At 40.7% G+C, this 27,196-nt stretch overlaps 2 protein-coding genes and 1 long non-coding RNA gene across 3 annotated transcripts in view; 2 read left to right on the top strand and 1 right to left on the bottom strand.

Annotated features, from left to right (window-relative positions):
* The window catches only part of LOC110986698 (uncharacterized), a 76,586-nt gene extending 68,448 nt beyond the window's left edge, over positions 1-8,138 (top strand). The window contains exons 21-24 of the mRNA XM_022248811.2: positions 264-396; positions 524-565; positions 1,211-1,349; positions 3,781-8,138. Of these exons, the coding sequence (XP_022104503.2) occupies positions 264-396; positions 524-565; positions 1,211-1,349; positions 3,781-3,806 (340 nt within the window). The 3' untranslated portion in view covers positions 3,807-8,138. The remainder of the gene's footprint in view (positions 1-263; positions 397-523; positions 566-1,210; positions 1,350-3,780) is intronic.
* Positions 8,139-13,870: 5,732 nt separating this feature from the next.
* Positions 13,871-18,331, bottom strand: LOC110986737 (E3 ubiquitin-protein ligase TRIM45-like). The gene is made up of 2 exons (XM_022248892.2): positions 18,135-18,331; positions 13,871-17,218 (listed from the first exon to the last, which is right to left on the bottom strand). The coding sequence occupies exons 1-2, from the start codon at positions 18,135-18,137 to the stop codon at positions 15,287-15,289; spliced, it is 1,935 nt and encodes a 644-aa protein (XP_022104584.2). The 5' UTR covers positions 18,138-18,331; the 3' UTR covers positions 13,871-15,286.
* Positions 18,332-23,661: 5,330 nt separating this feature from the next.
* LOC110986727 (uncharacterized) lies at positions 23,662-24,980 on the top strand. Its single transcript, XR_002599184.2, has 3 exons — positions 23,662-24,013; positions 24,369-24,480; positions 24,774-24,980. It is a non-coding gene; the product is annotated as an uncharacterized LOC110986727 (long non-coding RNA).
* Positions 24,981-27,196: the final 2,216 nt, after the last annotated feature.

Below are 27,196 nucleotides of genomic sequence, written 5' to 3' on the forward strand. Positions count from 1 at the left end.
AGCCTAAAGAGACATCCATTAATGCTTTGAAACTGTTAATTGCGAACTCGATCTTTTCCTCTCGTTGAGAATATGGTTCAATAATGTATACGAAAGTGGGTTCTTGGTAGACCATCCTTCTCATTTTACAGTTATATGATAGGCAATCAAAACGTACATGCTAAAGAGGATAAGATAGACCGATTTTAGCTGAAGCTTATTGAATAATTGGATTTGGATTAAGAGGAAAGAACCTTCCACCTCCTTTAACTTTTTTCTCCCAGGGTTTTCACGAGGGCACTGTTGATTGTTCAGCCTGTCATGGGATTTGCTTGGCTCTTTGGTTTGGGCCTCAACACAGCTGAAGACTCCAAACTCTTCTTCTACTATCTCTTCGTCATTCTGAACTCATCACAGGTACAGATGGAGTTTTTGACTATCAGGAAAGTCGACGTTTTTTCAATAAATATGCTCATGAAGGAGCTGGTTGCATGCATCACCAACCGTCCTAATGATAACCTTTATTGCTTATCTTTCACCCTAGGGCGTGTTCATCTTTTTCTTGTACTGTCTGAACACTGAGGAGGTGAGTTCCGGCATGGCTGATGCCTACGGATTTGAAATCACACACATGAAGATCTCGTCAACAGATCTTTCAGTTATCGTTTACACTTTGTGGAGTTTATTGGGCCCTTGTGAATTCGCACTGGTATGAAATATGCGAAACTCGCTCAATGAATATATTACTCCGCACAGAAAAAAAAATGTTCAGAACAAGTGAGTGTGTGAGATAATAGACCTATGCAATCTCTGCATATAAGATGTTACGTCGTATTTTCCATAATCTTGTAAGATCTGGATGCTCAGTGTAAGATTCTTCGCAGTTTGAATTATGGCGAGCCCGATTTTACCTGTCTTCCTCATTACATCTGGGTGGTATTTCCTGTTGTTGCCGCTCATGTTGTTTGAGGTGTTTGTGGACAGTTAGTAGGCCCAAGATGCCATTGACTCCAATTAATCATGCACTAGCCTGAGATGGCAGGAAACGAAATGGCATGCTCCCCTAAAGGGCACGCGCTGAATTTGTCGCATTGCTAGGCTTCTATTATTGTTTTTAATAACGCATTGAGCTGATGCATCTGAGTTCCTTCCTTCCATCCTTTTTGAGCTTTTTGATTAATTTCATACTCTACCTTTTTAAACGTTCTTTCACCTGCACCTTGTGTCGTAGGTTAAACAAGCATTTGGCCGCGTCCGTCGCCAGTTTTCACGCCGTCTCAAACCGCACGCCTCGTCCAATGCCACGATGAACAGCATCAATAATGGAAATAAAGAGATGACATTTCCGACCGTCTCTGAGGCTCCCGATGGTATGTATCTGTCTGGTATTTTCTTATTGGTCACAATCAAAGATCGCATAGCGCCGGGAACGATCTTTGGTCACAATCTTCAGGTTTTCCGTTTGTTTCCCTTGACAGGCGTTTGTACCGTCGCGTTGTACATTCAGATTGAGAACCAAAAAAATTCGGAAACAACCCCAGTCGCTGTTTGTTGAAAAGTGACCTTCTATGGGCGTGACTAGTCTGTGCGAGGGCTTTTCATGTTAGAAGAACAAACGGTACCACGATACCTCTGAGGTAAAAATTCTTGGTACCCGTTGGCAGGTGGATGGATCAGTATAACCTCGCGCCTGTTGGACTCGGATGTATCTTGAATGCACCGTCAAGTAAAATACTACAACTGATGAACAAAATACGTTATTTTGCTGAAATGAAGTTAACTTTACCACCAGGAGATGCTGGGCATCATTGTGGTACAAGGAGGGCTTAAAGTAAATGTAAAGCAATAAGGGTGGGACGTTTACACGTTCAAACGTTTTAACGAAAAGTTTCAAATCCGTTTACATATTTCCCAAGATTCCAACATTTATTGTCATGCTTAGAACATAAAAAGCACAAACATTACCTCCCTAGTGTACAATATAAGATTAGCATTAAAACATTAGCATTAAAATATTTAACCTAAAAATACCAATAGATTATAGATACACGCAGTTACAACAATTACAACAATACACATTTTACAGATTCAGAATTACGATGACGATGGGGTGAAATTGTAAGGAAGGAAACGATGGAGGAACACAAATACAGGAAGGTGGAAAATAGGGAGGACGGTGAGGAGGGAAAATGGGCGGATGGAGGAGGTACAAGGGATATAAACAAACTGATAAAGGGTCAAAAACAGCATTAGAAACATTGGAACGGTGAATTCGACACAAAAATCACAGTTTAGTAAGATAAAATAGATTAAAAGAACGCATTAGGCCTATTTAGTAAAAGATAAATTAAAAATATGGATGGCCCATGGCAAGAAAGACGACTTGAGTCTGTTTGTCTTGAGTGCAAGTTGGCGTACCCTACCAGATCGATTCCAAATAATGAAGGGATTGAGGAGGTGGGTAGAATTAAACGATATTTCATTGAACTTTCTGGTAACATGACGTTGGGCGATTTCTAAAAAAATCGACCCCAGTAATCCTCCGGGCTTGCTTATCTGTGCGATGGAGTTTTCAAGATTACACAAGGAGAGTGGGTTAAACCAGCTAATAAAACAAAAGGTTATAATTGACTGAGCCGTACTCTGAAAGAAAATCTTTACAATCTGATTATTAACATAAAAAGGTTTTAATTTTCTTAAAAAGTAAAGCCGTTGGTTAGATAGTTTGGAAATTCTACTTGTATTCGCATTCCAACTTAGTTTGTCATCAACAATTGCCCCCAAGTACTTAAACTCATGAACCACTTTAACTGGAGTATTGTTGATTGTGATAGGTTCAATGCTATTAGTTGTTTTACAAAAGTTGAATATCATTTCTTTGGTTTTTTGTATGTTCAAAATCAGGTGATTACGATGGCATCACTCAACAAATCTGCAAATCTCATTTCTATATTCACTATCACAATTGTTAGTAATCAGTCCAGTAATAGCAGTGATCATAACACATGATCCACTCTAAAGACAGAAATAACTTGTATACAATGAGAACAGCATAGGGACAAAACACACCCTTGAGGGACACTTGTGCTAATGTAAATAACTTCAGACACTGTGTTTGCAAACCTAACCCTCTGTGATCTGTTTGGTAAAAAATCATTAATCCGAAGTACCAAGTACGGGTTATTACCTGGCACCTTACTCATGAGAACGTGAGGCTTGATGGTATTGAATGCCGAAGAAAAATAACAAAATTGGGTTCGTAAATAAGTATATACTTGGTTTTGAAGGTGATCATAAATATTGTGCAAACAAGCAAATCCCAAACGTATAAACGGACTTACTCCGTTTAGAGGTTTGACGTTTTGATTGATTGACGTTCATTCTCATCATTAGAGCAACAACAGGTTGTCGAGCTGTATAATCAACGCATTGCACACAAGCAAGTCACAAATTGAATACAAGCTTGTAAAAATTTACTGTTCATTACCTTATACTTGTGATTTAACCCGTGAATTGGCTTTTGATAATATCCTGAGTACCTTACATAAAGCATCCCACAAGCCTTGTGTTCTGGCATCTTTGATTTCATTTTTTTAATTATTATTTTTTATACTTCAGCTTCGATCTTTACCTGCTTGCCACTAGAAGTACCAGTAACCATCAGGAAAATGTTCATTTTAAACAACGGCTTGTGCCCAAACGGTTGACCACAAATGTAGGCCTACTACATGACGTCTTGCCGACCATCTACTTTTCGGGTAACTTTTGACGTACTTTTTTTCCAAACCTTTTCCCCAACAGATGGCATAAAGTCAGCGTGGATATGACTTGCATGCAGCTGGAGGATGCCGGATTCACCTGGCACAAATTAGAATTCCCCAATCTATAAGCACGCTGAAGCTAAAACGCATAGCATCATCACATGAAAAAGTTATCAACTGACGTCTTAAAAAATAATGTCTGGTTATAGCCTAAGAGAACGAATTTAGATTTTCATTTTCAATTATATTATTATATTATAGAATTGATAAATACTCAGATAAAATTATGTATTATATGAGATATCGTATTATTGATATATGTATACTCAGATAGGCCTAAAATAGTATTTTGATTTGTAACTTTTTAGCCAGTATATAAGCACGGTTTATTAAAATAAGCGTTGGATGTAACGGCACATATTTACATCTCGGATGCACAGAAACACAAACTGCTTTGCATGGTACTACTCTAAAGATAGCATTCTGATTTTAGAGCGGCTGAAGCGTTATATTTTCCCGTTAAATTTAAACGAATTAAATGCAATGGGTAGGGCTACTTTTGGACAGTGAAAAGTATTGTATTCAATTTCATTCAGCGTTAAAGTGTGGCCTCTATAGTGCTACACATTAATGAAATCTTAGGCAGTGCAAGGCTAATATCTTTGGTGTTTTGGACGATGCTTAATGGGCTGTCGCAAAGTATTCTTGCCTTTCAAGCAGACAAAATTTACACGTACTTTTTTGAGCGTTCATGATCTGCTGATTTTTTTGTTTCATTTTGTAAATATTTGTCTGATGTGATGTTATTTTAGAATATTACAATAGTTTGGACTAACAGTACCAGAGGCTGGCGTACAGGAAATATGCACAGTTTCACTGATTCCTCAGAAAATATACGTGCGGTTGTTAAAGTATGTCAACTATTTGTAACCACAGCGAGTTTGATTTAATTCAATCCTGTGACGCACCTTTTAAAAAATCTACATGTCATTTGTTACTGATAGAAGCGACGTTTCTACAAATGTAAAGAATTTGCCAACATAGCAGCCCTTTCTTAGGAAGCGGTATTTTTTGCGCGAAACTGTAAGAGGCTTAGCATCGTTTCAATTACCTCTGCAATTATTACTATTCATTGTAGAGTTTGTCAAAGAAAGTGTATTCCAATCCAGATTACACTCAAAAGTGCATTCACATTCGCCCGGGCATTCCACGGCGTTCCTTTGGCAATATTTCAGTTACGAGCAAGCTTTTGTGACATTTCTTATTGCAGGGAAAATTCAGATAATTATACTGAATATATTTATGCCTAATAAGCCAGTTATTGACATGGACAGAATGAAACATGATGGATTGATATACTTGCCCTCAGACCAAATAACGTGTAAAACAGTGAATGCAACCTGTATTAGTAGAAGTGTGGGACACATTATTCACTGAATGTGTTATCGCATAAATCTTTACGTCTGGAAACTGGATTAAACGACCCTCGGGAAAAATAGATTACCCAATCCCTTTAGTTAAAACACTTTTTCAACTTTTGAACTTGAGCATTTCATAGTCGCTTGTGAACCACCAGAAAAGCCTTCTTTACAAAGAAAATACGTGGTGGTCCGGCGACGCAGCTTATTTCACCCTCACTTTTTTCTGGAAATATGTTCGCATACAACGTGACTGCATGTGCACGTAGGCCTACCGTTGGGAACTACAAATACTAAAATAGAATGGCACCACAATATTAACTGTTTAAAATCGTTTTCAGCCTGTACATGCAAACAGGACATAGACTATCTCGTTTGTAAACACAGAAATGACTTCATCTGAAAAAGAGCGCCCGACCTAATGTAAAGAGGGCTTAGAGGGACTCCTTTACTGTATTACTCAACTGTACTCCATTTGAAACACATTAGCAGGATTCCATTCGATCGAGCAAGTTTGGCAGATTTTGGACATTTTTTATGCCAAGTAAAATGCTTTTTTATCTTACCGACACACAGGTCTACGGCGATGTGTACACTGACCAGAAACTGGAGACTTGGGGGGGGGGCTTTAGTTCAGTTACTACACATTGAGTTAAATTCACAGTTTTTTAGGGTTAATTCAACAATTCAAGTGTGTTTTCAGGTTTTTCAGTAGTTTCCTTGAAAACGAGTTTTTAAAAATTAAACACTAAAGTAAAGGTTGAATTTTTATAGATTTAACTTTTGAAATGGTGGATTCCACACTTGCAGTATGCAATCACTGACCGCTAAGATGTATGTAGTGAATTTAGTGTACATTAAGTCAACTGAAGTAAAAAGTAACAAAGTTCAAAGCAAAACAGAAAGCATTGCTTTAAGGTGTATTGTGTGATATCATATATGGATCATTGATCATTGCTCTCCGTTATGTTTTTTGTGGAATGTAGAGTCAAATTTACCTCCCTGTCTAATGTATCTATTGGAGACATAGTTCCAACAAATACCGTAACCTTTTCTTGACAGTAAAAGGAACTCATAGACTTCACGCTGAAGCCGAGTTTTTTAGTCAATGACGTTTTGCTTAACTGTCATTTATGCATTTTACACAGAACAATGAAGCTGTTGCTCTTGCAAATTAAATCAAAATATCAATATAATCATATAAAACAATATAAACAAATCAATATAAACAACAATTATTTATTTCTAGTGTTAACACACGTACCGTTGGCATGGTCGACGCTTTCTCTTTACCTAAGAGGATTGTTACCATTTGCATACACAGATTCCTATTTTTCGCCCTGAAATTTCGAGAGGACTAAACTCCCGTAATCATATCTATTATACAAAAACCCCAAACGCCTTTGTAGTTCATGAATCTCACGTGATAGGTCTACTGACCAGTATAAGATTAGTAGTGTTTGTGGTTTTCACTACAAATTTACTCTATGTTCTGTCTTGTAAATTCTTTGTTAGTTTTTTCAAGCAAATAGAATTTCTTTAATTGGCAATGCAATTCTAAAAATGAACTAAATATATTGGTTATACTTTTTCGAAACAGAAGTTTTCCAGTAGTGAATGGTTGTTGTGTTTGCCTTTGGTTGAAGGACCCTACTACATCATCCACCCTCACCCTGCCTTACATTGCCTGTTAGTAACGACAACATTGTATTTGAGCGATTTGCAGTGGTGGCACCTGTTTGCTCCCAGGAATGCAGGGTATTTCATGGTCTTTGCCTGACTTAATGTGCATCCTACCCTTCCCTCTGCGGTAATGATGTACTGTTTTTTCGATTTAATCATCGGATATAAGCAAAGGGGAAAGAGCAGCTAACTCGTGTTTTTCTCTCTCATTCAAAATCCGGCTGTCCGTCCAATAATTATTCCGCTGCTGCGCTGGATTGAATTGCCTCACGTAATAGCTGCAATTCAATTAACTTTTTTGAATGCGCAGGCGTTTTGCAAAGAGAATACAACGGAAGAGCCTATTGATACTCGACACTTTGCCCTAATGGGCCGTGTAATACCATTGTCGAGATGGCCAGCTTTCACCACATACCTGGAAGTTGTCATATACGAATTGCGTAACAAGGAAATGAATTTGGAAGCGAAAGAAACGAAATTGAATTCAAGTACAGTCAATAGCAAAAGCCAAACCAAAAGAAAATAAAAAAAGAAAAACAAAACAGCAAACAGTAAACACAAAACTACTTCTTTCAGACTTCAATAAGCTTCAATTAAGTTGCGTGAATTAAATCAAATCGGCCAAAAAGCACTCAAAAACTGCAAACTGTGTGCAAATTGTACAAACATGATAATGTGACGAAACAGGGGTAGGCATGAATGCCAGTCTAAGTCATGATTTATAAAGCATTGCGTTGACCAATCAGCGTTGCGTAGAGCACTAGGTCTGGGCGCTTGCGGCGTGCTTAAAGCGCGCACAATCAGTTAGTGAGTTTCGCTGCTGGGTCGCAGAGTGGCAGGATCTTGGAGGACGCAGTCTACCGTTCTGTGCTGTGACTGTGTGAGGTATAGCGTGGACGCTGCACCTGGGGCGCTGCGTGTAGTGACTGTAACTGGTAGGTGTAGTAGCGAACCGTATTGGGTCTAGATTACTTTAGTGATAGAGCTGAGTGTCGTGAACCTAGGCTGGGAGCTAGTGGTCTTTGCTGTTTGCTGTTGATGTACTCAGATCGCTGTGAGGGTAATTTCCCTTTCGTTAGATCGACCCTGTTTTGCATGACACTCTGTGTTATTTGTGTGAGGGCTATCACTATTTAGTGAGGTAACCCTTGGGTTGTAGGCTAGCTGTGTTTAAGTTAGTCGTGAGGCATATTGTATTGACTTGTTAGGTGTATTGTGTACATAAACCTTGTGTGATTTATATACCTTATTGATTTTTATTGCAATAAATCAAATACTTGATTATTGTCCTTGGAAATCCTGTGTCACTGTGAGGTTTATTTAGGTTTCCCTGTGTTTCATTACTGTATTGCCAGATGAATCCAGTCTTTCCTAATTGGTGGTAAACTTCCACCCAACGAACTGCCCCTAGGCTTAGTCCGCCGTTCGTTAACTGATATCCCCCCTTGTGTCAGGGTAGCCGCTCATCCTTGCTCAAGGTTAATAAATATATTTGTGGGGTTGGGCCAGGTCAATTCCATCCCTGATCCGGCCAGTTACTGGGTCCACCACAAGAGGTGTCAGTTGCATTCGCCACAATAACTTAATCCAGGAAATATGAAGCGTATGCATTGAGGTTCTCCTTGTCACTGAAAATGACGTTTTAAACTGAATAAAAATCACTCCAGCACTTCAGGTTTCCCGCTAATAGAACGATCAGCGTTGCTCAGTAGCCATGCAAACTGTAAGGGTCGGTTCATATGGCAGGCGAGTGCAAAAGCGAAGTTGACGATTTGCACGGAAATTTCGCTCGAATTCGCATTCGCACTAGCTTTCGCGTAAAGTATGAACCGGCCTTTAAGCAACCTTCTGCTGAACCATTATTTCACTCATTGGTAGCTATGAATATTACTCCATGATCGAAAAAGTCTGCCTGTCTTTCAGTTCCGCTGAAACTCAGTTAAAGCGTTATACGCCATGAAAGGACAAATTTGCGGGAGTAGGCACTTAAATTTCGCTTATTTTTCGACTCCGCTGGATTTTATACCTAATGACTCGACTCGACTTGACTCGAGTCACTACATCACAATGACTCCACTCAAGTCACAAAAAAATAGTTCCTAGTTCCTCCACTGTCCTTCGGACTGAAAATGCAGGAACCAACAGCGTGCAATAAGTGCACACAATAGGTATCAATATAAGTACCATTCCATTTCCCCAATCTGCAATTTTTGAGAGTATCAAGACATTATGCATCAAAATTCAAAGGTACACTAACGACTCAATCAAATCCAGAGAAAGTCAACACACACACTTCAGACTAATTTTACGATCGCATTATAAATGCAATATGCTACTACTGATTTAGCGGAACCTTTAGAATCAACATGGGGCGCACTGACAGGCTCAGCGGTGAGTTTAAACGACCCATCAGTAGCACCTCTCTCAACCATTCTATGCGCACCATCTTCATTTGAATTAACCGAGATTGCAGCAAATTGGGAATCAAGCATCGCGACGACAACAAGCTTAGCTCTGACCTCAGCTATCTCACCAGCAGCACGTATGACAAGCTCCATGACAATTTTCATCCCGTCTACAGTATCGTCGCTTTCATCAACTGAAGCGACATCACAATGGCGCTCAATCACAACAAAACTGACAAGCCCGGTTTCGACTTCAAACTGACGCACCAACAACACCTCTGGCAAGTGCTGTGACAACTATCATTCCATCTTCCCAGTCATTGCTTCCATCAACTGAGGTGACAACAGAATATTAGTTAACCTCAAAGACATCAGAAAGCCCAGCTTGACTTCAGTCAACCCATCATTAGCACCTCTGTCAGTTGACAACTGTCAATCTGTATACCTCATCCTTTCTTTCATCAACCGATGAGGCTAACAATTGGGTATCAAGCGCAAGGACAACGGCAAGCTCAGGTCCGAGCTCAACCAGCGCAACTGACACACCAACAGCACTTATAGCAGACACCATGATTACTGTCATTCCGTCTACGGTGTCTCCACCATCAACTGAAGCGACACCACATTGGCTGTCAACCACGGAAAGCACGGAAACAGAAATGAGCAGTACAGGTCCCAGTTCAGCTGACCCATCAACAGCACATCCGACCGCAACGACATTGCTATGCTCTGCCAGCCGATCAACAGCCTCTCTGACAACCACCATGACAAGATTTGTCCTGTCTACGCCAGCTTCTCTTGTATCAACTGAGGCAAACTCAAATTGGCAGTCAAATGCAACGACAAAGACAACTCCAGCTTCGAGCTCAGCCTACTTTCAACAACACCGTGAGAACGACAGGTGAGAATGAAATGACGTCTAATGCAGAACTGAAGGTACCTCCATGACCCCTTCCCTTAGGGGCCGTCAATAAAGTATGTACGCACGAAATGCCGACTTTCAGACCCCCCTTTCCTGTAGGCATGGCGTACGAAATGGCTCCAACCCCTCCATATGCATACGCATTCCACATTATCTTTTGACTTCTCAGGGTACTTTGCTTTAGCATCGTTAATAAATTTGTCAGTACATTGTACATAGATTGTAGTGCTGTTATTCGCACGTCACTTCCGCATTCTTAAACAAATGACCAAAGAAATAACAGGTTTTTATATCGGTTTTTCTTTATTATTGGCGCGACTTGGCAGCTTAAACAAGATGTTGAACAAAAGCAAAAAATACTCCTGGTGCCTTTTATTCTCCTATATGCAGAGGCATGTAGAGGTCACCTATATCTTTTGCGGGAGACGCCGGTAGATAGTGGGTGGACGGTGCAGGATGCTGTGTTTGAATGGTTTTTCGACGTACAAAAGCTGATTCTGGTATCTTTTGTGTGAGAAAGTGGATTAAAATTCTTCAAAGACAAATTTTCGGTTTGCGTACGATACGCACTGGCTGATACCCCCTCACCCTCTGTACGCACGGTGTACACAGCAACACAACCCCCGACCCCCCCTTCTTGTGTAAGTACTTTATGGACATATCGGGGCGTTTCACAAAAGCGCACCTCAAAGAGTTTGCAATGTGTTGGCCAATCATAATGCGCGAAATTTTTCGACCCAACGCGCGTTTGGACAGGGTCGACAAATTTCTCAACTGTGATTGGCCAACGCGTTGCAAACTCTTGGAGGTGCACTATTGTGAAACGTCCGTTTTGATCTGACCAATTTATCTGTGTTACACCACAGTTTTTACAGTACACTGTTCACATATCCTGTCAGATTTCATGATCACCTTTTTCAATCCTTTTTCTTTGTAGAATTTAAAAACCAGACTTGGAGACAGTCTGTGCAGTGATTGCTCGTACCGCATTGCCAAAAAAAGGTCCGGAAAATCGCAACTTTCACCCCTTTGCTTTAAAAGCGTTTTATAAAAGCCAAATCAAACCAGCCATCTTGGGATACTCAGACATGGACCAAATATTCAACTTGAACATTTTGCCCGAAAAATATTTTTTCGAAGTTCCCTCAAGCTTAGTCCTAACATTTTAGCCTTTTACACAACACAAAGCAAACTACAAACCTGTTTTGAAATTAAGTTTGTATCTGTTTAAATGCAAGTAGGATAATATTTGTATAGACTTTTGCCTTCCAAGAGTTTTTGCTTTCATTTTTCAGAATATCAACAAGAAAATTGATGAACGAGACCACGAGGATTGAAACTGGTGACCTGACTGAGTCTGGTAAGCCCTACCCTTTCATTTCCTTGAAGGTTTCTTTTCTATCCCGCTTCTACATACGTACCAACTGCAGCTTAGGTCTTAAAGTTGGAATTCGTTGAAACAGATTTTGAGAAGATACGAGTTTTCCACGTGATTTTTATTAATTTTTTACATTTTACCTGATCGAATCTTCCCCAATCCATTTCACCATTCCCGGTAGCAATCTTCCAGAGCACGAATTACCCTCACTCTCCACGCTTATAACCAAGAAGCTAACTCAAGCCACCAAAGAAGTATCAACTGGTCGATCGACAGACCAAGCACCTAAATAACGTGGCATTATTCTATCGTCAACAAGAATCGTTACAATGGACTCCATGTCACTGACTTGCACTCAGCGGCGCCAGACCTCGATGGCTGTGGGTATAAGTGTGGGCAAGGCAGAATCGTCAATGATCCTTCGTTTGTCCAAGGTTATGATGCGGAGTGGTAAAACGGAAAGGTTGATCGCACTGTCGTAACATGCAACAATTTTTGTTGGTGCAAGTGACACCACGAACCGCCTCCACTGCTCGGACTCTAGTCGGAAACGTAAATAGGCAGCGTCTGTGGAGCAAGTAGGGCAGTGACAAAAGTACGCTTACTTTCATCTGTGGCCAAAGAAACAACGCAAGCGCGATATTTTGCCTTTTTAATTAGGCCTACAATATGCTTCAAGTCTATGAACGCAAAGTAATTTCGCTGTCAACACCAACATAACTATGATAACCATGGCATTGTTTGGATTATTTGTTTTTTGAAAGCCTGGTGCTGCTGTGCATGATGGGAGTGGTTCTTTTATTTTAAATAATTTTTTTTCACACTTCTATAATACAACACAATGTCCTTAACATAGGCCTAACAATTAGCAAATTTTGACAAACGCTTATTAAGGTGACAGTCGACTGGCAAAAAAGGAGTTACCGTGAGAGACAAAAAAATGCCTCGCTTAAAACCAACAGAGTTCAACATTTTACGATTAGTCAGATCATAATGTAGACAAAGCAAACCATTATGACTATGTCTGATAAAATAAAAGAACATGTATATTAAAAAGGGGCAGTTGATACTGAACAAGTGAACTTTAAGTTGGTCTTTGTATCCAACGATTTTGTCCGATCTCAAAACATAAATTCACAGATACTGGTTGGTCTTTACCCAAAGAAATTAACAAATATTTTAGTTTCAGAATCGCTATAACTCAAATAAAATGTTCCTAGGTTTTTTGCATTTTTAAATTATGAGGGGGAAACCGCTTCTTGGAGGCTGTAGCTGAGACATTGCTTTGCTGTACGTAACGTCTTTTTTATCTGTTTCCTTCCTGGCAGAGCAATATAATTTTACCTGCTTGAAACCCAAACAGAACACTTTAAAATTAAGAAGCGATGGAGGCACCGTACCCTCGGCTTAAGCTGTCGATTGTATTCATATCATTGTAAATGTCTTAAACTTGTTTGCATCTGTTTTTAATGAAATGGTTTTCATCATTTGGTTTGCGTTTGGTCGAAAAAGATGACAAATTGGGGTAAAAATGACGAATGTATTAATAGGGCAAACTATTTGTCTTGTTCTAAATTAACTTTCAATTGAGTAAAAAGAGTAAAGCAATGTTTAGCCACTTTTGCTACAAGTTACGCTAAACGTGAATGCAATTTACTCCTGCATAGCCATCAACAAACCTTTGGCGACCTACGAGCATACATCACTGTTAAATTTCCACGGGTCAGTTTCAAATGAAGTTCGAACTTCGTTCAGTTGTTCTTATGGAGTCGCTCAACTGCTTTGTTTGCTCACCGACCTCGTATTCTCACCATCACAGGACCGATATCGGCCCACATGAGGTAGCTCTGTCAATACCATGCGACGCACTGAGAGGCAAAACTGGTGAAACTACCCACATAACGTTTACAAAGTTGTATCACATTGTAAGTTTTCATTAAATTAGAAACGCTTTAGCTTATTCTGTTTTGTGGGAAATTGCTGATAACATGCAATGTGAAAACTCCAGATCTACACGTATGTAAGGTTTCTATTAAGATGTGAAAATGAAGACAGGATCCGTCAACAAAAATCCACTCACTGGGCATCGCTGTCACTCGTGTAAATACCTATATCACGCAAATAGACGATAAAATAGTGGTTGGGGCGGATAAGCAGCGCCCAGAGCATTGATTAGTCTTTTCTGTCAAAGCAGACACTTCAAGAAAGCTGCTCAAATGTGTGACATAGAACCCTATGAAGTGATTCACAGCATTAAACTTTACAATATGTTTTGGGTTATGTTTTGTATGAAGGCTGAATCTAACACAGATTACTCCAAGATCTTTACAAAAAGATTCATAAATAAATTTTTATTTGCATCTTTTGAATATCCTAGCTGCCTTGGCATGGGGTGATGTCGTCCAACTTTGCTAACACAATGCCAACGGCGCTTTCTGTGTCCCAGTTGTCAAAGGACGCGGGCCTGGACACGACCCGGGCCAGTGACATCATCCTAGCCACAGATGTCGAGTCCATCTGCAGGACACAGGAGCGGGATCGTCCTTTCGAGACAGTCCGATTGAGTGGAACTACTTCAAAATCAGAAAAGTATTCATGTCCGAAATAGAGTCTGTAAAACTGCAGATGCAAACAAGCACGTTATTTAATGTCCTGCCGTTTTGGGAGCAACCGTTTAATTTCATTAAACTAGCTGGTAATTTGACATTTTCTAAACAATCATGCAACACTACAAAATTTGGAACATGTTCAAGAGCCTCACCAAAATAACGACAATAATTTTAAGTTGTTGAAGTAAGGGGGGCCTGAAGTGAAAGAAATTTGCCAGTACATATTCTAGTAGGACATAGCCCAACTTCAAAACATACGGTTAGAAATTATCTAATACCAAAGGAAAACGCACAAGTAAAATTCTTCGATCTTCATTGCAATGAAGACAGTATGGATTGAATGAACATTATTTTCCTGGCGTGAGCCGGTGAAAGCCTACATTAAGCAATTATAAACAGAATATCAGAGAAAATGCCTAGACAGCTGGAAGCTTCTTGGTGAGAGTAAGAGATACAGATATTGATAGATGACACTTGTTTTTATGTGCCATTTCTTACCTTACTTTGTGTTTGGTCATGGGCGTAAATTCCAGAGAGGATGGGGGTATATAACCCCCCCCCAATTTTTCGAGTGGGGCTATTGAATAACCCCTCCCCTGCTCACTCTTTTTTCGTGGTGAGCCAACAAGTAAAGCGGGTTAATTGTGAAGAATATTTTAGACTTTCACTAAATATATCACTAAAAAATGGGAAAAATATTAAAAGCAATAAAATATTCTGAATGCATAATGCAGATTATACACCAATATCATGTACCTCGACTATACAGAAACATATGATGCCCGCCGCCACTTTTCAAATTTCCATGGCCGGGCAGGTCATTCCCCATCCCCTCACTTCTGTTACAGATTTACGCCACTGGTTTGGGTTTTGGGAGACATACGCCTTTTGGAAACATGTAATGCATTCCTGGCCATCCTGCAGTATTTTACTGTCTTTAGATATTTTTCAGTTTATATTGTATTTTGAAGTGAATGTCAGAATAAATATCATCATTTATATGAACATCGCCAGGTCTTTCCCAGCTGTTTTTCAGTCATAATGATGAATATGAACTCCTAGTTATACTTATGGGAATTCAACATTTGTGGGCCCAATACACATATAATGTAGATTCAGCGCCTTATTAGCTCAAACTCGCTGAAAGATCTTAATGGAGTCCTGATCAGCCACCACGAGTTCCCCGCCAGGAGAAAACGCGATGCCAAATGGCCAGTACAATCCTTTAGCAACGCAATCAATGTAAGCCCCCATCGGGTCATAATGGTGGACATAACCGTCTTGATTGCAATGAAGCGTAACGTAAATGTCGCCCGCATTGTCCAAACATACGCCAACAGGTTTTGCTGGTTGTCCATCAACAGAAATAAGGGTACTGCATATCTCCTTGCCTTTTAAATCTATACAGCCCAGTTGACAGCTATCATAACTCGTAAAAACTAAACGTCCTTTGTTGTTGACAGCAATATCCTCTATAGCCACCGCAGTATGAGGTATAACTGTCACTAAAGACCCATCCAAGCAGTGCTGGGACGTGGCCCTTCTCCCCTGGTGCACAACTGTTACCCGTTTACTATCGACAGCTGCAATACCTCCAGTAACACATTCCGCTGGGTTCTCCTCTTTGTGATCAGTCTGTGAAAAGGTGAACTGAGAAATCAATTGATGGTTTGCGCCCAGAATTTTTACATGATCTTTACAGTTGACTAGAAGGCGATCATCAGGCGACACAGCAATCCCAAAAGGCGCTTTCACATTAAGCTTTGCTTTGTAGTGTCCTGTAGAAGAAAACATGGTTACTTGCTCATTTTGTTTATCGCTAACAACAATGTCACCATTGCTGAAGCAGCCAACACCTGCTGCACAGTTGAATGCTCCGTCTCTATCTCCTTCCTTACCAAACTCGGTTTTCAACTTCCATTTCTCTTTATGAAGTATATTCCCAAGATCTTTATCTTGCACGATGGCTTGGCAGTTGACTCCAATGTATGACTTGCCGTGATTCACCTTCTCAAACACGAGCTCTTTCTGGAAATCCAGGTTGTGCATCACCTTTGGCCTCAAATTTAAAAGCTCGAAATCATCGGCTTGTTGCATTAATTCGGTGACCGCTGCCACGATAGTTTCTACTCGTTCCATTTTCTTCTTATTCTGTACGTGCACTGTGTCAAACTCCCAATCTCTTTTCTTACCAATGTCAGAAATCTCGTCCCTGAGAATTCGGGAATTATTTTTGATCTTGGCAATCTCTTCTTCCTCTTTAGCTTGAATGTCGTTGTGGGCTCGGGCCACCATTATTCGTAGTCTATTTCGTGCGTGGTCAATCGACTCCTCGATAGAACTAGATTCCTCTTTGCTCTCCTGAAATTTCTGCAAAACCTGATCTACTTCTTTACGGTGAGATCTCACAGCATCAGCAATTTCACTGTATTTGTGTTCGGCCGATCGGTGATTAATCGCGGCGCAAGTGCCACATGTCAACAACTCACATGTCTCGCAGTAAAAATGCATGCACTGGTTGGCATGCATCTGACATTTGGGTGAATGTTTCCCGCCAAGGTGTTCTTTAGTGGCCTGCTTTGTGATTGGACTGTCTATTGGGATGATCTGGTGTTTGTTGGTGCGTTTTGAGCGTTCATGTGCGGCCTTACACAGGTGGCAAAGATTTTCCTCGCAGTCTAGACATCGTGACACAGCCTCCAACCCCTCTACGCAATCGCCACATGTCGGTGCGGTCGCTGCTTGCAGGGTTTCCAGTGACTGTTCCCGCTGGTTGAACTCATCCACCAGGGAACTCAGGAAGAAACAGTCCAGGAGACCAGTTACGCCAACCTCCGGCACTGGAGTCTCCTTCCTGCAGACTGGGCACCGGATCTTTCCTGTGTCTGCCTCCTGGGAACTCAACATTCCATTCAGACAGCTCAAACAGAAGCTGTGGAGACAGTCCAGAATCTTAGGCTCTTTAAAACGGCAGAGACATATTGGACATTCTAGGTGACCCTGGCTGATCTCACCTAGCACAGTTTTAGTGGTGGACTCTGCCATCTTCAAGTTATTTTCCACCTATTGATAATTATCAAAAGAGAAACAGTGTTTAGATAGCAGTAAGTGCGTGTACTCTGAGCCCTTACATCCGTGCTTCCCCCACCAATCGAGGTTTTCGATGTGCTTAACGGGGTACCATGAATTATTTCAATAAATACATGGCTCTTCAAACAGGCAGAATATTTAGGCATAGATTATCAGTTACCCTCGGTATGGTACGTGACGATAATACCGAGAAATTTCACACATGCAGCATTTTAGGAAAACACACACGGATCCTTCAGGACCCAATTTTTGCAGAGATAAGAGACACTAACAATGTTTTGTGATAGCCCCAATGCCTCAAGAAGTTTTATGCTACTTACGTTGTTTTCTTATTTTATACCAGTTTGGCGGTGTACTGTTGTTTCCAGTTTTCCTTTTCCCTTAGCCCTAATTTTAGCTTTATAAAATGTATAAACCTTTGAAAGTCGGCACCATTTGATGCACTGAGGCACATTATACTGTATACGCAACTTCCCTTTTTACCAGAGACAGAAAAAGCGACATGTATAGAAAGGGATGACGGTGTAGAAAGATTAAGTTTTAACATAATAGGCACAATTCACACGATAAAATACTGCTCATGATATCTCGCATATGTTGCATGCTGGCTTTCTCAGCCTGCGACTTGTCAACTCCATCATCACCAACCCCTGTACTACGCATAAAACACCACAGATGTCACATGGTTTCTAGTCCCTCCCCCTCACTGGTCATCCCCCTCACTCCCGACACAGGTTCACCATACTGCTTGTGTGCACCTATTGCTGCACGCTTTTTGGTTGCGGTGCCTTTATCGTGCACAGCCCCAGCAGCCTGAAACCGTCGTTCATTTTTAACTAAAGCGCAATAACCTAGAATGTGCAGCGTTTTTACACAATGATTTTCTTACCATTTCAAGTTCACAGTTCAATCAAACTCGTACTGTTTGGATTTTAACTCTGCTCTGAGGTAAATACGTGTGCCTCAGATAAGCTCAAAATATCTGAAAGTCTACAGCTATATTTCCGACAATGTTCTGCCCATTACACAATATGTTTCTCAAACGTGAAAATACGCCAAGCTTAGATCTTGCTAAGGGGTGAGAGTTCACCTTAGGAACAGGTTCAAAGATCGATTGTGCAAACTGTGAACTACGGAAGTGCGTAAATGCCAATATTCGACTTGTAATGTAATATTCGACTTGTTTTTGCATGAAAAACAAAATGATGCAAATCGATTTGCGGTCAGCCAACTTGATCAGCTTGTGTCTCTTGCTAGTGGCCTCTAAGGTTTGTTGCAAGCTTGCTTTGGCTGTGTTGAAATCCACGTTGTCAAGAGATTCCAAAGCGCTCTCGATTAAATGTTAATATTTTCAGAATGTTCGAACTGCTCTCTGTTGCCGTCGCCCTTGTGCAGTACGGATGTGCCCGATAACTTCTGCTTCTTGGTAGTCGACGCTAGTTTCTGCTGTAGCGTAAGTACGGCATAGTATCGTGATTCAAAGCCTGCTCGCAGCCGGTATTCATGGTGCAATAAGTGAGGTTTCAGTGCTTGTACCGAGAAGGAAGCCCTTACGGCGTGTACGCTACTTATAAAGCCAAATGTTATCAAGCGTTACAATAAGGTTACGTAACAAGCTCGATCGAGCGTGCATATCGTTAGATACTGAAAAGAAATGGCACTACTCTTAATATATGACCCAAACACTTGTTTATTGAAAACAGATGAAATCAATTACATTAATAAAACTTATGAATATTAACTCATTAAAAATTAATCCAAAAAGTGAACCACTAGCCCCATACCCGGGGCAAGTGGACCACATCATAAAACCTTACAACGTGCCACCAAAAGGTACAAAATGAATTAAGGAATGAGTAAATTGATAAAAAACATTGAAATTAACAACTGTAATTATCTCAAAAGCACCAAAGTTCAATACAACAAATAAATTAGTAAATTCCTGTATCTTTCCTCCAGTCACGCAATGTCTGTTTTTGGAATGTTTAGCAAAGCATGGAGTTGTTTGGTTTGGGCATTTTTACTGTCCTAAGTCATGATTTGAAGTTTATTTTTCAGATGTATTTGTATTTCTCCCATGGGCCTCAATCTATGTTCAGCTTAACCTCTGGTAGAAATAAATATTGTTGTTTAAACGCAACTGCTAAATTTCAAAACATTTTAATTGTTCTTGGCCTAAGAGTGGGCCAGTTGCCCGATGACCCACTTGCCCCAACCTCCCTTATCATCCAATTAATTTTATTTCTTTGATTTGCAGTTTTGGAACATTTCCATCAGGATTGACCGAAAGCCGACTGACGCATGCAGTTCGACCTATCACGCCAAACATATCCACTACATTACGATAATCACAAAACAATCAATATCGGAGATCGCCAAATCCGTTAGGGCCTCCAACAACCCGACTAAGAGCGACTTAGATGGTAGCCTGAAGCTCTTGGGAAGTGAATTCAACAGCAGAAGTCGTCTACAGTAGGCTGTTATCCGTTATCCATTTGGAAACAGTTCGTACATAGCTAATGCGGTTTTTTGGGGGGGCTTTATATGGAGATATTTTTGTGGAAATAAAACAAAGGGTCAGTTAATGAGAAGTAAAGGGAACCTTGTAAAACTTCTTTTGTGGATTTTATTGCTATAACGCTGACGATGTGATCATGAATATCTGTGCTTGGGTTTCGGGGGAAATTTTTCTCCCCGCTCTCTCTAGATCTTGGACGTTGTTTGACGTAAGGGGCTTTTTAGGATTCTTTTTTAGGCTGGGGGTTACACTAAAGACTTCTGCATGCAAGTTCGAGACATTGACTAGTAAGAATGAACTTCTTTACTTTGTGATTTTGTAATGAGCTTTTAGGGTCGAAACATTGCAAATCCATGCATAACTATGTACAGACATGTATAGAGTTACATGCACATATGCTTTGAAATATGAAATGGAGAAATTTCTGCTAAAACTGTATATGTAATTCTAATAGGGCTTTTCGTGTGTGCAGATGATTCCGATCAGCGGCATATCTAGCCTTTCATCAAGGCCTTCGCGGCTGTGTTTATGTGTAACTGCATAGCGGCTGGACTGGAGACCACACGCACGAGGGGCGTAGCCACGAGGTCTTTTCCAACTTGTCAAGAATTTATTATGTCTTTCGTTATGTTTTCGATTTTGCTGCCCCGTTGGGGCATCCCAACGAATCATAAGCGAGGGGGTCAGCATACATTAACCTATTATGCAAACTGAAAGTATACGAATGTAGTGATATGGAATTGTATAATACCAGCGACTGGGGCCGAGGCTATGGTGCCAGCGTACTATTATTAGTTACATCTACCCGGCATTGGTGGATTCAATGTTTTACAATGTATAACATTGGGACGGGGGGGGGGTTCGTCAGGAGAGTTTGGTAGAAGGGGGAAGACTACGAAAGGGGGGGAATAAACAGGGATTAACTGGTCCTTCCAGAAGGAAATTTTGAGCCTATGCAAGTCTTCTTATTTAGAGTCTGTTATACGAAAGATGGCGAGCGTGTCAAGTGTGTCGCGGCCGTAAGCGTAGGTCAGTTGTCTGAGCAGTATTTGGGTGCACTGAACTAATTGAAGCCCAATTGAAGACAATGTAAAATCGACCACGTTTGCAGCCCCGGTGCTGGCAACCAAAGTCCCTCAGGCCTCTCAAACAAAAAACAGAGTGTTCTGGGGTCATTCAGTTCTCAATTGGTTTGCAATTTTTAGGAGGTTAACCATTGAAATTTTTAATTATCCACCAAAAACAAGCTCATCTCCCCAAAAGTGAATCTGTCAGCAGCCATATTTCATATAACATCTCTCCCCCGTTTCAGGCTCTTGGGACAATTTTTTCAGTGGTATTTTTCTATGCTTCGCCCTGGGATGGGAGCCCTTGGATCTAGGGAGTTCATTCTGGGCCATTCTTTCACAGTCCCACAAATTCTTGGACCACACAATATCCTCTTTTTCAAATAAACTGTAGGGGTACTTTTTGAGCGCCTCGGCCTGCCCAAGAATTCTCCTTGAATTGGGCAGTGCACCCATTTGCACAGTTCTTAAGAATATGCTGCTGGAAAATTTCACCTTGCCGAGTTTAAACCGTTGCATCGTTAGGCTACTGGAAAATCTGTACGTGGGCGCGACGTTTTCGTCTCTACCCACGAGATATGGTAAGAGCTCCATATTTCAAGCACTGCCGTTTTGCTTTGACCATTTGATGAACTGCTACTTGCTAGTGTTACTCCAACGTCAGCACCTTAATTCCCCCACCAACAAGCATCGTAGTTGTAATCTCACCGCTTATTGCTCACATGAAAAACCATATTGAAATATTGTGAAAGGGAAAGCGGGCTGATTCAACGTGATGTTAGGGGGAGAAAAAAACTAAGGCCTTACTCGCTGTCCAGACATCCTTAATGCTTTTATTTCATGATGTTGCTTTCTTAGGATTCTGGCTCTAATAATTGATAAATAAATATACTGATTACTTTCTTACCTATATTAAATAATCTTTAAAAAGGTCAGGGGGCAGGTTTCCCCCTCCGACGGCCCAAGCTGGATACACCGCTGATTCGGATGAGCTACAGATAAATGCCAAGAGGAAAACGCTTGACCCTGATTATTCAGTAAGTGATTCACTCGCGAAATTGGTTTGATTTGCAATAAGTCACGTGTATAATTCGCAAAAAATTGTTTAATGAAGTTATTCTAGTAATTTGTAAGATGTGTAATGCCGAGTGTAGAGCGCGTGCGATATGCTTTAAAGCAGACAAATGTGAAAGCAAAGCCAGCCAGTTTGACGTCACGAAAGATTTGTAAATCTTTAACTATTCCGCATGAAAATTTTATGCAACCCTATGCTTTCATTCTGGTAGTACTCATGCAAGGGTGAGTTTTCTGTTTGCTTGTCCTCAGTCATTTTAATCCCCCATTCATCCTCTTTGCCTTTTTTGTTTGGAAAAGTAGAAATATTTGAAAATAAAGCTTTCCGCACATCGTTGTTTGGCAGGGAAAGCATTTAAACACAATCATTTAAAGAAGGCACATTCAACATTGCCAGACAATTTAAGAGCGATCCAAACACAAAACAAAGACCAAACACAGGATAGCTGCGCTCCTGAAAACGTTGTCAGCCCCTGTGGCAGTGAGTTGACGTCACGAAAGATTTAAAATGAGCTGAAATGAGTGCAACGTTTCTTCAAAGGGGGAGGGGAAGGGGCGGCGGCCCAAACATTTGATCTGACGTCAAATATTCATGCTTGTGATTGTTTTTACGTCAAGTATGACCCGGCCGCTTCTTAAGACAGCAACTTCTCAAGATTACAGTGCACGACATGTGGATGAGATCACGGAGATAATGGCTGAGTTCGGGCGGCTTGTTCTCGTATGTTCACGAACAGCTCGATTTGTTGTTCTTGAGTCGGCCGCTCGAACGCGGGGAACGTACAACCAGTTATCGCTGGTAGTTAGTCACAAGCAACATGCAACATGGCGACGTCCATGTACGTTATTCGAGAGTTAATGTTTGGATAACTGGGCTGAATTCTTTTCAGAACATTCATTTCTGTGTTATGGAGAATAATGAATGTTACTTTTGCAAAGTTTCCGATAGTCTCTGGCTTTGAAAGCCATCACTCTACTTTTTGCCATGTTTGCAGCTGTTCAAAAATCAAAATCTCACGACTTTTTCCGTGTGTTCTTGTAAAAACCCTGACGAGGAGGTGGTGTGTGATCCTATTCCGTGAACAGTGTTCTTGAGTCATGTTCCCACCGTTCGAGCGCGAGAACAAGAAAGCTGTGTTAAGAACAAGCCGCCCAAACTCGACCATTGAGTGTGTTAGCCGTTTGACCTTACATCGCCCTCTTGCGGTGGCGTGTTAGCACGCCAATCTTTAACTCTTCCGCATGAGGGTGCACCACTACAAATAAATTCCCATAGACAGCAGTGATAAATCCCAAATACTTCACAAATACTTTTAAAATACTCACAACTCTCATAGGTTTTCACGCTGCACAGAAAAATTATGTTCGACATGCCCCCTTTCATTTTCCCTTCAATTTTCGTGGGGGGCGTTGACCAATGAATTTTTGAGAATATTCAACAGAAGCAGACCGCCCTTAAAATGAAGAAAATTGTCCCTGTCCCTCTGCAAAACGGCTCAAATAGTGCCACTTTCGTACCCGATCGCATCCAAATTGCTAAGAATTGGAAGCCCTGAGTCCGGCCCAGAGGTTCATTTCCATAGTTCTTCAATTCCCCAGTTCCATGGCTCTCAGGACCCTCTAATATCCAATATTTTGAGTGCATAACTTTTATCAATAATCGTGGCGGACATATTTCTAGCCTAAATACAAGGGTGCACCCATGAGAATTTTATGCAACCCTGTGCGCAAGACATTAAAGGTCGACCATGGATGGAGAACCAAAACGGAACAACCGTTAAAAAATTGATGATCAGGTCTTTTACCATTAATGGAATACTATGCTTTGTCACGCTATGGCCATGACAGTCAGTGGTGGAGACATTATGACTGCAGGCCGCAAACTGTCCTGAAATCTGGTTCATTTTCATCTAATTCCACCTACTCGTGAAATCGATAAGTAACTGATTACGAAGCACCAGGTGGCACATGCATCTCTGGCGTTCGATTTGTATCGTTATCTGAGGTTGGGTGTGGAATTGTATCACCCCTGTAATTTTCACTTGGTTGGAATTACGACTGGCGTTTTTACCGGTATAATCCTTTCGTTCTGGTAGTACTCAGGCAGGGGTGAGTTTTCGTTTTGCTTCTCTTCAGTCATTTCAATCCCCCATTCACCCTCTTTGCCATTTTGTTTGGAAAAGTAGAAATATTTGAAAGTAAAGATTTCCGCACATCGTTGTGTTTGGCAAGGAAAGCATTTGAACGCAATCATTTAAAGAAGGTACATTCAACATTGCCAGACAATTTTAAGAGGATCCAAACAGCTGCGCCCCCGAAGACAGTGTCTGCCCTTAGGCTTTGAGTTAGTCCAGCAAGGTTTTTTTTAGGACTACACTATTCTGTGTCTCCTAGTTATTGCATGTGGACATCTTTTAAAGAGAACTATTAAACGGAAATGTAAATTGTCTTTCTTTGTTGGCAGTAATTCTGTGATGGCTGGCAGAATAGCTGGGAAGAGAGCTTACTGGCTGGTGCTGTTAGTACTTAATCTTACATTTTGTTATAATAATGGTCAAGAAAAATGCGGATACACGGTAAGACAAGCCAAGATTATTACAGAAATAGAATTAGTGTATTATACTGATGGTGGAAATTAATTCAATGGAAATTAGTTAAATAAAGTTCTAATAGAATGAGAACTTTATCTTGATTGATAATTTTCCGCCTTTTCCTGATGCAAACATCACATTCTTTGCACGGCCTCAAGCAAGAAACCTTTTTCGCCCACAGCTGAGGCTAAAGGTTAAATGGACCTATACCGAAGGTACACGCAACTATTCATTGATACTCATGAAAGGTTTTGTTTTCCCTTTTTCATTCCTCAAAGATGTTGAAAGAGAGGACTGATGCAAACGGCACTGTTTATAGATACCAGATGTCTTGGGCGGATAAAATAACGTGGAATTTCATTCAGTGTGCTGGCAATTCCTCCGTCCTCAACATAGACACCAGCTCTGAACTGGCCCATTTTATGGCAAAAGAAACCTGGATATGTCTGGAAAGTGGTTGCAAAGTTCGAATTGGTGACTGTCGTGCGATGAAGGTGATCATAATTAAAGCCCGGTGGAGAAGTGTGTCAGAAAAAAGGGGAAATGCTCAGAAAACTATGAAAATTTTCCAACGTTTCACATTTTGTTTACATTATACTGTTGATTCTTTGACTTTTTGGCCTGCTTTCAAAAACTAAACGGAATTTGCTAATGGAATAATTATTGAAATATAATCACATGCTCTTGCATTTCCTGATGCTACAAAGTCTCAAGCTATGGCATAATTTTTTTGTAGGAGGGCAATTTGCCCGGGGAATGGCTGCCTTTGCTCACGAATTGCACTCCAGAAACCTTATCCTATTAAAGAGGGGGGGTGTTTTTATGTAAAGAATTGATTCAGAATTCCTTTTTTTAAATCCATATCTGCTCCCCAAAGCAAAACCAGTGTGTGAATATGGGTGTACGAGACTGCTTATAATACACAATAATTTACTTCCTCACAAAACCACCCACACGTAAAGTGTGCAACCCAAAATGATTCCTTTTGTAGACCCAGATTTTCTTCTTTTGTAACGGTTTGTTTGGTTAAGTGTGGGTTGTGTGAAAGTGCTATCTTCCCAGATCTTTGCCCTCCATGAAACTCGAATTGTATGTTACTTTTAAAGCAGTATACATGACATAAGTTTAAAAAAAATTTTTTTTCAGGGCGTTGATCAGACGTTGGATTGCAATGGAGGTAAGATTAACGACATTTCATAACTCATAAATTAATCATTAAATTTGAATTGACTTCAAATTAATCTAGTGAATAATTAAAAGTGTACTCACGCACACTTGTTCCTTGTTTCGTTTCTTCAATCAGTTGAAATGTAAAATGGGTTGTTCAAACAAGTTCGAAAATTATTTCAGGCTTGATTTCATACAATGAAACGATAACGTTCAACTTCACAATTATTTGTAACTTCAGATTTTCATTTTATCAAAAAGTGCAGTAATTACATGCTAAACTCCGATCATATTGCTGTATTTGGTATTCAAATTTGAAGTACATGTGCGTCCTATCCTCTGCATGGACCAAGGTAAATGGCAAGATCTTCGTTAATCTGATATCCTTTGGTAATTATTCAAACCTCAATATCGGTTTTATATGATTTCTAATCAGTTTTTATCACCTTGCTTATTGGCTTTTGGTACATCATTCTGCAATGAAAATATCAAGCATCAGGACCGTACTTGACGGGATCTTTTAGTGGCTATTACTTTAGGTTTCCACGAAACACCATGGCTGGTCTTAAGCCTCGATAAGAAAGGAGGAGGGTTGGGCAAGTAGAGGCGAAGAGTTGTAATAGTCGTATTAATAATGTTATACCGTCCGATATTGTGATAATAATCGACATATAGTGTAATTAAAAATCGTCGAATGAAAACAATAACCCCAAACCTTCCGATTACATAGAACAGGGAGGGCGATAATAAGCATAAATTTCCAAGTACTGTGTATTTGGGAACGTTTTGCGAACGTAATTTTCAATTCAAGTTTCCTGGCCGATCCTACCAGACAGAAACAAAAGGACGATCAGCATGAAAACAGGAAAATAAGATAGAAAGTAGGTTTGCGGTAGCACCATGGACGTATCTCTTTTGTGAGTATTGCGGTTCTGAAAAGAACCAGTGGTACTCGACGTTTCGAGCAGTATGCTCTGCTTGTCATCAGGAGAATGCCGGATATTGACTGGGAGTGGAGCTTAAGTAATCTGGTGGAGGATTCTGGAGACAGGGATTAAATTGATGATGCGTGAAGGTGGGAACTCTGAAGAAGGGATTAGGCTGGCTCGGTGATGCGTGGCGGTAAACTTACTCAGGTGTGGCAGTACTGATAGGGGTGTGGATGGGTAAACATGGGTGCCGAGGGTATAGAGGACCCATAGGCAGACTAAAGGAAGAACTGGGGCAGGGTGCCAAGGGTATAGATAAACCCATAAGGCGAACTAAGAGGGGTTGAGGATGGGGCGCCAGATGTCACTGATTATGAAGCCTGTGTCTTGCGGAACTGTTCTGTTCTTGTGAATCTCAATTGCCTCACGAACACGGCGTGGATGCCATTGTTCTATGTTGGCAATGAGATGGGCTTGTTGCCAGTGGACTTGGTGGTCTTCAGTGCTGGAGTGTTTGATGATGGCAGATTTCTCGAGATCCCCCCGTCGTCCGTGGGCTCGGTGTTTATTGAGTCTGGTAGTGAGATCTCTACCAGTCTCGCCGA

Source organism: Acanthaster planci, linkage group LG02, assembly GCF_054643075.1.
Source record: "Acanthaster planci isolate LZ-2023a linkage group LG02, COTS_SCS, whole genome shotgun sequence".
NCBI lineage: Eukaryota > Metazoa > Echinodermata > Asteroidea > Valvatida > Acanthasteridae > Acanthaster > Acanthaster planci.